General features: G+C 53.1%; 1 protein-coding gene across 1 annotated transcript in view; it reads left to right on the forward strand.

Annotated features, from left to right (window-relative positions):
• Positions 1–4,212: 4,212 nt before the first annotated feature.
• ACOT11 (acyl-CoA thioesterase 11) overlaps positions 4,213–14,226 on the forward strand; it is a 47,535-nt gene continuing 37,521 nt past the window's right edge. Inside the window, exon 1 of the mRNA XM_057711872.1 lies at positions 4,213–4,282. Coding sequence (XP_057567855.1) covers positions 4,250–4,282 — 33 coding nt within the window. The 5' untranslated portion in view covers positions 4,213–4,249. The remainder of the gene's footprint in view (positions 4,283–14,226) is intronic.

Raw genomic sequence — 14,226 nt, forward strand, 5'->3', positions numbered from 1 at the left:
ACTAGGCGTGCGCGTGTGTGTGTGTGTATAGAGGGGAGTGCTGCATGTTCTGGCTCCTGAAGGGTTCGGCTAGGATAGTGCTGAAAGTGGGAGTTGGAGTGGATGATGTCAGAGGTCCCCTCCCACCTAGAGAGTCTGTGGTCCTACCTGGGAAGGCTAGAAGGTCCAGCAGAGGGAATTCCTGGGGGCTAGGTTGTTTATTCTCTCCTTCATTCCCTCATTTGCCCCTATACGCAATCATTCATTCATCACTTAGTCACTAAATGCTTGCTCTGGGCAGATCCTGTGCTGAGGACTCAGATGACACAGATGAGGTCTCTGCCCCTGTGAGCTCCCAGTCTGATGGGGAGCAGACCCATGCCTGACAGTGATAACCCAGTATCCCCGTGGAGTAGGAATGGAGATTGTTTCATTGTGTTTTGTCACTGAGTGGGGGGTAGAGCTGGGACGTAGACCTGAAGAATTTCTTTTTTTAATATTTATTTATTTGCGCTGGGTCTTAGTTGCAGCATTGCTGCCTGTGGGATCTTTGCTGCAGCATGCGGGATCTTTAGTTGCAGCATGCGGGATCTTTAGTTGCAGCATGCGAACTCTTAGTTGTGACATGTGAGATCTAGTTCCCTGACCAGAGATCGAACCCGGGCCCTCTCCATTGGAAATGCGGAGTCTTAGCCACTGGACCACCAGGAAAGTCCCTGGACCTGAAGAACTGATGCAGATATTTGTCTTCCTGCCAGGAAGACCCTATCGGTGGGGCCAGATAAAGGATGTAATGTGGGAAAAGAAGTGTTTGAGGGAGAAAATACGCTGGGTTCACGGGGCTTAAAAGGCACTCTTCCTCCAGACATGGGACCACTCGAGGACCAGGGCTTTGGGCTGAGGGTACCACAAGCTCACCCCTCACCAGAAATGAGCCTGATGGATTTGGAAACCTCTAGAGAATTCCTCGGTCAGCATAAGCTGTAAGCAGGTTGTGTAGAGTGATGGTTAAACTTCTGGGCTCTGGACCAAGATCAGGGTGCAAGTTGTGATGCTAACTATTATCAACTGTGTGACTTTGGACAGATGACTCTGCCTCTGTTTTTCCCTCTGCAGGAGAGTAATAGTCATAGTACCTTCCTCTTAGGGTGAGGCCCAGAGATGGTAACAAACATGAAGTGCTTGCACAGTGCTGGGCAGGTAAGAAGGGCTATAATTGCAGGCTAGATGACAGTGATGCTGACAGCAGTGATTATGGTGATGATGATAGTGATATACTGTCACCCACTGCCTTTAAAACCTCTGGGCCTTATTTTCCCAGCTTAAAATGGGAGGACTGATCTAGCTCACTGGTTCTCAAAGTGTGGTCCCTGGACCAGTGGCATCAGCATCACTTGGGATCCTGTTAGACATGCAAGTTCTTGGACTCTACTGCAGCTCTGCTGGAGGTGGGACCCAGCAATCTGTATTTTAATAAGCCCTCTGAGGACTTTCCTGGTGGTCCAGTGGTTAAGACACCACACTTCCACTGCAGTGGGTGTAGGTTTGATCCCTGGTTGGGGAACTAAGATCCCATGTGCCGTGTGTAGCAGCTAAAAAAAAGAAAAGAAAAAAAAAAAGCCCTCTGGGTGATTCTGATGCAGGCCAAAGTTGGAGAACCATTGACTAGCTATCATTTAAGACCTCTTCTCGATTCGCCTTTCCAGGACTATGTTCATCAGGTGTGTTTCATGCCTTCTGCATTTAGGGTCCTAGTCTGGGGGCTTGTGGGAGAGGCACAGAGTTGAGTAAGATGTGAGCTCAGCTGTCAGGGGGCTCCCAAGTGAGTTGGAAAGGGGAGACAGACACCCATGGATATATTCATTGGAGTAACAGAGCTACTGAAGGGACCCAAGAGTCAGTTCTGTAATAAATAGCAAAGGGGTGGGAGACCTTTGTGGGCTGGAGGGGCCTCTGCAGAAAGATCTAGTTCCTGATAGTATATTGATTCAGCTTTGCTGGAAGTCTTCTCATAAGTCCAACTGAATGAAGTCTTTCATATTTTATGCCTTGTTATGGTGTGGGGTGGACAGGGTTCCAGACCTGAGGTCAGGAGTGGTGATTCTAGACCAACTTCCTTGCTGTATGACTTTGGTTGGCTCACTTTTCATGCCTGGGTCTCAATGTGTTCATCTGGAAAATGGGGGACGAGATTGGGTCCAGGGAGTCTAAGTCTAGAAATCTCTGGAGAGTGGGTAGAGTTGGGGACCGGAAGCTCTCTGGGTTTCCATCCCCTCATCTGCATTGAGGACCCTGAAGTTGTCCTGACTGCCTGCCTTATCCAGGAGATGAGCTGTCTCCTTTCTGGGGTAGTTTGCTTACCTGTCCAGAAAGTTCTCGTGACACTTGTCCTCTTCACCTCACATGGATTTCATCATGTCAAGCGTGTTCTTCAACCTCAGAGGCTCCTTGGTGCCTAAAGCCTTTTGCCTGGCATTCAAGGTCCTGCAAGGTAGGTTTCCAGGTTTTCCTGCTAGAGGAGGATCCTTACTGCCTATGACTACATCCTGTTCTGTTCCCATTAGGCCTCTGACCTCGTCCTTCTTCTCAGCCTATCCAAACCCATTCAATCTTCAGTCCAGCTCTAACACTACCTCCTCCATGAAGCCTCCCAGATTGCACCAACCCTCAGTGCCATCCTCAGACCATCTTGCCATTTTTAAAACCTGACTTTAAATTTTCATTTGTAGACACTGAAATACTGACAGACCATAAACTCTTTGAAGGGATGGCCTGAGCTCACAGTGATGGACGTTAGAGTCCTTGACTCCTAAAATAGGGAGGCCTGGAGAGAGGAGAAAACTTGCCCAAAGTCACACAACACATTAGTGAAAGAAACAGGCCCAGAACCCAGGTGTCTTAGGCCCAGGGGGAGACATTACTATAGTGTGGACTAGAGGCAAGGAGGGGCAGAGGAAAGGGCAGAGGCCTCAGAACCTCACTGACCCCTGTTCCAGCACCGCTCTGCACTCAATAGCTGTGCCAGGGACTTGCCTGGTGGCACAGTGGATAAGACTCCGCGCTCCTAATGCAGGGGGCCTGGGCTTGATCCCTGGTCAGGCAACTAGATCCCTCATGCATGCTGCAACTAAGGGTTCGAATGCTGCAACTAAGGAGCCTGCCTGCTGCAACTAAGACCTGGTGCAACCAAATAAATAAGTAAATACATATTAAAAAAGAAATCGCTGTGCCACCTGGGGCACCTCACCCATCGTCCCCAGGTGACCTTCAGGTGGGGTTGGAGTGAGGACATGGGGAGACCTGGCCCACAGTGGTGCTGGGTTATGGCGAGGTGCTTGTTATTAGCCACCATCTGCTTGGCCATCCCAGCTCCCCTGCCTGCACTCTGCTCCCCTCCTTCTTTCCCTGACCACCAAGCACTTGATTTTATTGGCCTGTCATGAGAAATCTAACGTGAGTGTCAAGGCTGCCTCACCATGTCTCTTGCAGAAGTGAGAGGGAGAAGGGAACATCCTGGTGGTCTTTAAGTCAGTGGTGGCTACAGAGGAGCTGGGATGGGTGCCCAGGGGGCTGAACTCTGTGGAGCCGATGGGTAGAATTTGGCAGGTGTCACTTTTAGAAAAGCATGCTGCCTATTTTAAGGATGTGAGGGGGTGTGCCCCGTCCCTGGCCAGCAGCTGCCGGATGCTGGCAGGCTGGAGGGTGGGGCGGCACCCGCAAGGGTGAAGAGTCCTAGCAGGTGGGTCTGGTATCTTTCTGGGAGGCTGCTGGCAGCTCCCTGGCCTCCTGCCACCTTCCAGCCTGACCCCTTGTGGAAGGATGGAAACCTGGGGCCCGTTTTGCCGATCACACTGGCTGGGACCGGAGCGACCTCAGAGCCAGAGACAGGGAAGGATGTCAGGGACTGGAAGTGGGGGTGATCAAGTTTGGCTATGACTGGAGGTGCAGTGAGTGTCTGGCGAGGTGCCCAGTGGGCAGGCACAGGGCCCCATGATGTGGCTGTGGCCCAGCTGGCAGCCTCCCTCCTTCTTCTGCACTGGGCAGGCAGGCACAGGAGCCTCCGTGCAGGGCTCTGGGGGGAGGGCGGCAGAGGGCAGTCTGGGGAAAGGCCGGGACAGTGATAACTGCTGGCTCAGAAGGGGCGGGAGCCGGGGAGGAGGAGTGGGAGGAGAGGCGGACTGGCTTCATTTGGAGCTGGAGCTGGACTGTCGCTCAGGTGACCAGTGTCTCTCCAAGGAGGGTGCGACCAGCTAACAGGGTCTCGGCAGCAATGATCCAGAATGTCGGAAATCACCTGCGAAGGGTATGGAGGGTGGGCTGGGGGCGGGCTGGAGGCAGCGGGGAAGGGACTGGAGGCTGGGGATCCTGAAAGAGAACTGAAGTTTCCATTTTGTCAGAAGCCCTACATCTTCTCTCTCATTTTCCATGGGCCATTTTCTAGCTCTCTTTGCAAGGAGAAATCGCAGAACTCCTGGGCTGGTTTATTATAAGCAGCAATCCCCGAACAAGCCCCAGGGGCTGTTAGGAGGGCTGCTGTGTTGAGCGGAATCATCTTCAGCAAGTTCTTTGCGTCTGGAATTCTATTCTGGGGGTGTGTGTCTCTCCCCACGGAGTTCTGTGCCAGTTTCTGCCGGACGGCTGCGCGCTGTGGCTCTGTGGTGTTTAACTCTGAGTTCAGGGCTTGAAGGCCTCGCAGCTGCTAGAAGGTACAGGCTAGGGGTGTGCATGAGTGTGACAGGCTGAAGCCCGGGTTCTCGGGGACAATGACCTCTTTGGGAGAGCACGTGCAGGGCTAAGTGAGGGCTGTTGTAAAGGTGTTCCGCAAGGTGACCTCGCAGAGAATGTTTCCCTGAAACCTCTTAACAGGGACTTTGGAGCTGAGATTAGATGCTGAGGCACCAGACAGACCCAAGTGCTCAGCGGTCCCTGGCAGAGGCCTTTGATCTGGTGAATGGGGGAGGGTTCAGGACGGACTGGCAGATGTGCTGTGCTGGGCATAGAGCTAGCGTCCTCTGATGACGTTTTTTTTTTTGGGAAAAGCCTTTTGAAAGGGGCAGGGGCAAATAAAGACATCTCTTCTCCACCCCATCCCTCCACCTGCGTGACTGCCACTCAGCTCAGACCTCACCATCCTCACCCGGCTCAGCACCTTCCCCTGCCTGCTTCCCGGTCCCATGTCCACCCCCTCCAACCCACCCTCTGCTGGAAGGATACTTCTAAATGTCACTATTCCTCACCTGCTCAGAAGGCTGCCTTCAGTCTCACGTTCACATTCCTTACCTCATATAAAGGGATCTTGGTAACCTGTCCCTGCCCCTCTCTCCCCACTCATCCCCTCTTCCCCACGCCTCTGCATTCAGTATGGCGGCCATACTGAACGGCTTGCCACTGCCTCAGTGTGCCACCTTTGTTCCCTCCTCTGTACTGTTGTACATACTGTGCTTTCTGCTAGTGACCCCCCTCCAGCCTCTCCACCAGCCCCTTGCTCACTTGTCTCCCTGGAAAGTTTCTTCTGAGCCCTCAGATCTCAGCTCAGTTGCTGCCTCCTCTGGAAAGCCTTCCCAGATTTCTTTCAGCACGAGCCTCTGTGTTAATCGCTTCCCACCCCAGATCGTGTGGTGAGCTTGCATGTCCATCTCTCCCACCAGCTGGTGAGTTCTCCGAGGCTGCTCTCGGTGTGCCCAGCACAGGAATGGACATGGCCAGAGCCTGAGGGAATGCTTAGTGAACCAAAGGACACAGGCAGCTTCTCAGTGAGGCCAAGGATGGGCTCTGAGCAACAGGGCATCTTACTCCCATCCCCTGGGTGCAGGGCAGAAAGCATCTTCCAGGTGGGTGGGGCTCTCTGTGTCTTTTCTTGTGCCCTGTCGTCTTTAACCCTTTATGACTTTTTTCCCATTGATCCTCATCAGTGACTGGGGAGAAGGAAGTGGGGGAGGGACTATTTTTTATCACTGTTTTATAGAGATAACTGTAGTAGAAAATCCTTATACAGCTGACCATGCTAGGTACCATATCACATACCTTGCATCTGTTAACTCATTCAGTTCTCTGTGAGTTCAGTGCAGTTATCATCTCTGTGTCGAAACTGAGGCTCAGAGAGGTTGAGGACTTGCCTTGGATCACACTGGTGGGAAGTGGCAGAGCTGGGATTTGAACTCAGGCAGTCTGGCTCCAGAGTTTGAGCTCTTAGGGAACCTGAGGCTCAGCTAGATGAAAGCCACATGTCCCAACTCAGAGCTCAGCTGGCATTCTGCTTTCCAACATTGCCCCCGTCCATACGCTGAGTCTGGGAGTAGCAGTGGGTGTGGGGGGCATGGAAGTTGGGCCCACGAGGTAACATGGGTGACCTCACGCTGGCTGAGGGCACTCTGGCTTGATCACCACCTTGGCATCGTTGCCTGCAGGCAGATCTCCTGGGACTCCCCTTGTTTCCTCCTGAATTCTGCACGTTCCCCAGGAATACAGAAGGGGACCATTTTCTGGGTTGTTACCAAAAGCTGCTGTTAATGAAAAACAAGCAAATCAAAAAGCCCCCCAAGCTCTTCACTGGGGACAAGGAAAGCCAGGTTACATTGGGGCTCAGACAACTCGCACGCCCTGCTTCATGGAGTCTGGGGGCCCTTGTGTCCCATGGCACCGCAGACAGTGAGCATTTTGGAGTTGGATATTTCTGGTTCTCACCCATCACCAGGTACCCAGCAAGTACTTGGCACATGGGAGTGAGTAAGGGAATGAATGAGGCCACAAGTCTGCTGCCGGGCTGGGGGGAGGAGGCTGGAGGAGCATTGATGCCTGTGTGGCAGTGCTGGAAGAGTCGGCCTGCCCTGTTTCTCTCACTGGGGACCCTTCTCCTTCCCCATGCAAGCTGTCAGTCTGTACGGGCACTGAGTCCTGCACTCCTGGGCTGGTAGGGACCCACTGACCCCCTGTGGGAGGCTAGGAGGCTGGGAACCTCTGCTAAGCCAGAGTTCTAGCCCTGTCCAGGCAGCTCCCAGCGGGGCCCAGGAACTTCATGCACTCTGGGAATGAGGATGGGGCTGTTGGTCCTAGTTCCCCTGAGAAGCCCTGCACCTGGGTAGTGTTGCTGACAGGGTGGTGGAAGATCAGAAATAGCTGTGAGCATCTGTGTACGTGTTCACACACCCACAGACCTACACGCTGCTCCTGACCCCCTGCGGTGATTCCCCTGCTTCACCTTGAACCTAAGGACAGCTGGAGGTGCTGCTCCCCACCCCCGCCTCCAGCCTCAGTCAGGGTCTAGTTCAGAGTGTGGGGAGGCTTAGGGCACAACATTTAGCCACCTCTGGATTAGAATCTCATCTTCACCCCATTGTTCACGTGTAACCTTGGGCTAGGTGCTCCCCTTCTCTGGATGTCCTCTGAGGTCCCCATCAGCCTTGACATCCTGGGGGTGTGGACGTTTGTGAAGGGTTTGTGCACCACCGTGAAGTTGGTCCTGAGAGTGAAAAGCAGGGTCCCGGCTCCCTCGAGGACCCTGCCGTGTGGTGGAGGAAGGGAGACCCGTAGACATGAAATAACATGCCTCTCATGTAGCAGGAGCGCAAAAACTTGTGAACAAATGAGCAGCCATGGGAGCTCAGAGGGTGCTGAAGGGGTCCCAGAAGGCTTCCTGGAGGAAGAGACAAAACTCGGACACAGCTTCAGCCTATTTGGGAGCCACATTCGAAACCCAGTCCCAGCCTTGGTGTTCTTAGTCTGTTTGAAGGACTCATCTTCATCCTTCAAAACCCAGCTTAGCCATCATTCCCCTTTGAATCCCCATCCTGCTGCTCCCAGAATTAACGGCCTTTCCTTGGGATGTTGTACTGACCTCAGTCATTCCCTTTACAGGGATTAGCCTGGGTCAGGGCTGAGTACCCTATGATGAACCCAGGCTATTGTGTGGAGCTGACAGCTAATGACGGAGACACAGTGAAAAGGTAGCCAAAGAAATGCGCAATGAATTATCTGTGATAAGTGCTGTGAATAGTAACTGTCATATAAATGCTACCTGTGTGCCAAGCATGCATTACCTCGTGTGTTCCTTATAACACCTCTGTGAAGTATATAGTGGTCGTGTGCCCACATTAAAGATGAAACTGAGACAGAGAGGTTAAGTAACTTGCCCAAGGTCACACAGCTAGCAAGTGGCACTGCCGAGAGTAAACTCACGCTGTCTGGAGAACAGAGGACTGTTAGAGAATAATGAGAGAGGTCAGAAGAGAGCTCTGTGACCAGGTGACAACTGAGCAGAGATCCAGTGGCTGAGACGGAGGCAGCCACCGTGGGAGCTGTGGGAAGAGCATTCCGGGCAGAGGGAATAGTATTCACTTGCAGGCGCCAGGGTAGGGGGAGCTTGGTGCATCTGAGCTGCCGAATAGAGGCTGGCGTGGCTTGGAGAGGAGTGAGTGAGGGCAGAGCAGCTGGAAGCGGCTGAGACGTGGCTACTATGTGCTGCAGGCTGGGGGCTTGGGCCCCGTAGGCAGAGTTTGGGATTTGGAGTGCTGTGGGCTCTACTGCCCTGCCCACCATGCTGTGCACTCCTTGGGGGCTCTCTGGTCCCCAGACTTGGTGCCAAGGCGCACAGACCCTGCACACTAAGCTCAGCAACCCAGGGAAACACAGCATCCGAGTTCCTCTCCTTCGTATGCCAGTGCCGTGAAGGGCCCCGCTGCCTTCCCATCCACCCCTGACCCCTCACCATAGGGAGGTGGCCATAGGATCCGCGCCCTGGGCCAGACGAGGCCCAGAGAAGTGAGCGGATGTGCCTGGGCTTGCACTGCTGGTGAGAGACTCGGAACCCCTACCTGCTAGGTTGGGACCCTTTCTCCAGCCCTTGTCTTGGCCACCCAGAGAGTAGCCTTACTCTCACACCCAGACGTACCCCGTGCCAGCCTCCTCTGGCCACTTTCACACACTCACAGTGCAGATTCAGGGCTGACCACCTGCCTCTACCTCGTACACACCAGGGCCTAGGGGAGGCTGCACCCCTGCCCTTCACCTGTGCCTGGTCCAGGCGGGGCAAAGTGGGACAGTGGTAGAGACACTCACTCTTATCACCCCCATAGACCTGTTTCCTCATCTGTGAACCAGGTCTGTTCCTGTAGATCTTGTTAGATCATTGGCAAGATTAAAGACATTCAAGGAGTGTGGAACTTGGCACATAATTGGCCACAGTAAGTATTGGTTCTTTTATTTCCATCTCATCTGGACTTCAGCTTCCTCAGTGGGTTAATGACAGCGTCAGTGGGTTGGATGAGATGGTAAATGCTAGCTTTTTGTTGAGCACCTACTGAGTGTCAGGCATATTTAAGCTTCTCAACAGCTCTGCAAGGCTGCTGGTATTCATATAGCTTTATAGCTAAGAAAACCAAGGCTCTGGCACTGAGTCACTTTGAGCTAGTTAGAGAATTCAAAGTCTTCTCTGACCCTAAGCTTCAGCTGGGCAGGAGCCCTGGTGCTGCAGCTCTTCTCCTTGTCCTGGGCTGACCTGGCTGAGCCGAGGAACTGACACCTCTGCCTTGTACCCGCTCTGTCCTGTGGCTCCAGGGACAGATGGTGCTGCTGGCTGGGTCCTCTGCTAGCTCTTTGGCTGCAGGCCTGCGTGTTCCTGCCGTTCCCAGAAGCAGCCTCCCTGTGGGGAGGAGGTGGCATCAGGGCAGTGATGTAAAGGACCAGAGTCCAGCATTGCAGGGACACAGGGATGAGTCAGACTGGACCTGTCCTCAGGTGCCCCCAAGCTTGTGGGGAGACTGTGAGAGGTACAAACCTATGATGAGAGTACAATGTGGCCAGGCTGTGACAGAGGGAAGCCCGGCGTGGCCCATCACAGCCTCGGGGACAGGGCAGTCTCTCTGGAGGAGGTGATGAGGTAGCTCAGCCTTGAAAACTTTCTCAGGTTAGGAAGCGTGGTCCAGGTGGAGGCATCTGTGTGTGAGATGTGGGAAAAGCTCTTTCCACAAGGAACAGGGAGAACACTTGGCAGTGACCCCTTGAGGAGTCCCTCCCTGGCCCCTGTGCCCATGTAATACATGTATCCTGCCTGGGCCTTCTTCGATGGTAATAATCTGCTCTCGGCAAATCAGACATTAATTAATTAATGTCAGTAGACGTTAAGTATTCAGCATCTCTTTTGGCGAGGAAACCTAGTGAATGAGTAGAAAGAGCTGTGGTCGTGAGAAAAGCAAAGTCCCAGCTCCAGCACCCAGAGCAGTGTGTCCTTAGATGAATGAAGCCCGGCTTCATTTCCCTTTTCTGTACAAGAGGGAGAGTTGTTCCTCACAGGGTTTGGTGAGGATTAAATGGTATTATAGATACAAAACCATTATATAATGTATATCAATGCCTGGAACGTAGTAGGTGCTCAAAAAAGTATAGTGGGGGACTTCCCTGGCGGTCCAGTGGTTAAGACGCTGCACTTCCACTGCAGGGGGTGTGGGTTTGATCCCTGGTCAGGGAACTAAGATCCCACATGCTGCGTGGCAAGGCCAAAAAAAAAAAAAAATATATATATATATATGGTGGGATGATGGGGGTGGCGAGTAAGTAAGTTCTGGAGACCTCAAGTATGGCAGGGTGACTGTAGGTAATAGTAATAATGTCTTTTTAAAAAGATGTATTAATTATTTATTAATTACTTTATTAATTAATTTATTTTTGGCTGTGTTGGGTTTTCGTTGCTGCACACAGGATTTCTCTAGTTGTATCGAGCGGGGGCTACTCTTTGTTGCGATGCGCAGGCTTCTCATTGCGGTGGCTTCTCTTGTTGTGGAGCGTGGGCTCTAGGTGCACAGGCTTCAATTGTTGCAGCACACAGGCTCAGTCGTTGCGGTGCACGGGCTTAGTTGCTCCGAGACATGTGGGATCTTCCCAGATCAGGGCTCGAGCCCACATCCCCTGCATTGGCAGGCAGATTCTTAACCACTGCGCCACCAGGCAAGACCCACTAAGAATGTCTTATGTACCGGAAATATGCTAAGAATGTGGATCTCAAGTGACCTCACCACTCCCCCCAAAAAAGGGTACCTGTGAGGTGATGGATGTGTTGTATAGCTTGACTTGTGGTGATCATTTCACAATATATACGTGTACCTAAATATTGTGTTTTGCAACCTGAATGTGTACAACTTTTGTCAACCATATCTCAATAGAGCTGGGGAAAAAAAATTGCAGTGGAGCCCTGGGACTCTAGAGAGACATGGGACCTGGTTTCTGTCCTCAAGGAGTTTATCTCCTCATATGCACACCCATTTTACTGTCTAGAAAGTGAATATATGTGCTTTACCTTGTCTGGTTGTTCAGAAGTCCAAGGAGTCAGCAGGCTGGCTGGCAGCCCCTCTGTGGTGGCCCCCAGAGGCCCATCATTCCGGATGGGATGCTCTCTGCTGGTGGCGGTACTGAACCCTGGCCTCTCTACCTGTAGAATAGGCTCTGATCTGCCCTGGGGGTGTGGTCTGGCCAGGTGTGGCTCTACTCCCAGGCCGGGAATCTGGAGGTCCGGAAGGGGAGTGGCCTTCAAGACTTCCTAAGGCAGCCTCAGATTTCCAGCATACTCCAGGCTGAGCCAAACCAGGTGGGTCTCAATTTCCATTTGATCCCTTAGGGAGGGTGTGGAGAGACCCAGCTCCTCTCCTTCTCTGGGGATACTGCCCCCCAGAGCTGTGGGAGGGATGATGGTCTGGAGTCAGAAGGCTCTGGCTGGTTCTGGGCTAGAGGCTCCCAGCCTCAGTTTTCTCATCTGAAACATGTGGACGCAGGGCTAACAGTGGTCTTCGTCTTTTAAGCCTGCTTCATGCCGAGCAGGTTAGTGCCATGATGCATTTATGTAGAGGCTGGATGGCCTGCCTACAGGCTTTGCGAATGCATGGGCCCAGGGAGAGGCCCAAGGACTGAATGACTCTGGGGCAAAGGAAGGGGCAGGTACAGCACTGCTTCCTCCAGCCCTACCCTGAGGGCCTCCTGGGACCGAGATTATCTGGTCCCCACCCACGCGCCCTTGCTTTGGAAGATAAAAGTAGAGGTTCCAGGCTGCAAGGTGTGTCTCATCCCTGCTCAGACTGGTTCTCAGGGAGGCAAACAGGAGACTGGGAGGGACTTCTGAGCCTGCTAGGCCCTCTGAAGAGACCATGGTGGGGGGATGGTGATGGTGGGAGGGCTGAGGTCCCTACAGCTCTGGGGGTGATGGACTAGCCAGGGGCCACTCCCCCTCCAGCTCTTTCTCTGTATCGCCTGGAAGTCAGGAGATCCTGGAGGCAACCGATGGAGGGTGTCCCAAGTGCCAGGCTCTTTTTCAAAATTCCTGTGGGCTGGGTGACCTGATCTCCCTCCAGGGCTGGCATCCCCCTGCAGCACCCCTGCCAGGCTCTGGAGTCAGAAGAACCCACATCCAGTCTCTGCTCTGCCTTTTACTGGTCATGTGTCTATGGGTAGATCTTTTCATGTTCCCTGAGTTTCCTTTTCCTCAACTGTAAAATGAGGACTCCTGCTTCAGGGTGGGCTTGAGAATTAAAGGAACCACAAGGACTAGGCCTGGCACACAGTAGGTGCACAGTAAATGGCAGCTATAGATTTCTAAAAGGGGCTTTTGAGCTTCTGGGAGAGCAGTTCTTGGACAGTCCCCGTGCTGTGGGTGGCTCTCTGGCACACTACTGGCTCTGTCCCATCAGCAGACAAATGAGCTCTTTGTTTCCCTGCCTCTATGCAAACAAAACCCCTCCCTCGTCCCCATGTCCCCTTCCAGATATTCCCTTGTTTCTTTGCTCCCCATTCCCACAAGTATCTGAAAGAGTTTTCTGTGGTCCCTGCCTCCACTTCTTTCCTCTCCTCCTTTTCCTAATACACTCCAATGGGCTCTTCTCTCTCCCTCCCTCCTGCCCCCTTAGAGCTTCTCTGACCCTGGACCCGCAGGCGCCCCTCCTCCTGGAGGAGGCGCGCTCCTCCCAGTGCTCCTTCCACCTCACCCAAGGCTCCTTCTCTGTCTCCCTTGCAGGCTCCTCCTTCCCAGCTGACCTCTTGAGCCCTATCTTTGCTTTCTCCTTGGAGGATATCTATGACTGTGTGACACACTATCCCCAAACTTAGTGGCTTACAACAAGAACCATTTTATTTTATCTTGAGATTTTTGTGGGTCGGGGATTCGGGCAGGGCTTGGCTGGGTGACTCTTCTGCTGTGTGTGGTGTTGATGGAGGCTACTTGGTGGTGTTCAGCCGGTGGATGGGCTGGTCTAGGGAGTCCCTGATGGTTTCACGGGTATCTGGCCCCTTGGTGGGAATGGCCAGAAACTTGGGTCTAGCTGGGACTGTCATTCTGAGCAGCCACCTGGGACCTTGTCTGTATGATGGTCTCTGTGGGAAGTCAGATTTCCCACCTGGCAGTGGGCTCCTCCACCAGAGCAAGCAGTCCAAGAGGCCTGGGTGGAAGCTACCAGGCTTCTCATGACCTGGTCTCAGAAGCCACCAGTTGAAATGTCACTAAGGGGGATCCAGATTCAAGAGGAGGGGATTAGACCCAACCTGGGGTCTAGGGAGGAGAAGCAAAGAATTGGCAGCCACCTCTGACCAACCACAAGGTTGCAGAGTCCTGTGGATCTTAAATGCCCAAGTCCTCTCATGTCCCCAGGTGCAGCCGCTTCTCCAGCGGGCTCCAAACTTGAACGTTCATCTCCTCCTTGACATCTCTCTTTGTTTCATAGGATCTCAAAAATTCTTGATTCCACCCCTACTTATTTCTCCCCTGGTCTCTCCCAACCCAGTAATGATCACCACCACCTACCAGACATTTGTCCAAAGTCTGGGTCCTCCCTGCCTCCCCTGTTCTCTCACTGTCACACGTGGAAGCTGTCAGCATGTGGTGCTGGCTCCACCTCCCAATACCCCTGCGTCCATCATCTCTCTTTGGACGGCAGTGGCCCGTGGAGGAGTCTCCCTGCTTCTTCTCTCTCACCCTGCAATCCGCCCCCATACGACAGCACAGTGATCTTAAAATGCAGCTCAGACCACTCTCTCCTCACTCACAGCCTCCAGTTCTTCCCATCATACCTCAAGTAAAATCCAAACTCCACTGAGACCTAAGGCCTTGGGTGACATGGGACTGGTCTGTTCCCTTCTCCTTGACACTGCCCTGGCTACTCTGGCCACCCTGCTGTTCCTCTGGCAGCCAAGCTTGTCCCTCTTCCTCCTTGGGCTCTTTGCGCCCTCTGTTCCCCTGCCTGGGACCCTGTGCCCCCAGAACCTTGCACAATCATT

This window comes from Hippopotamus amphibius, chromosome 1, assembly GCF_030028045.1.
Source record: "Hippopotamus amphibius kiboko isolate mHipAmp2 chromosome 1, mHipAmp2.hap2, whole genome shotgun sequence".
Lineage (NCBI taxonomy): Eukaryota > Metazoa > Chordata > Mammalia > Artiodactyla > Hippopotamidae > Hippopotamus > Hippopotamus amphibius.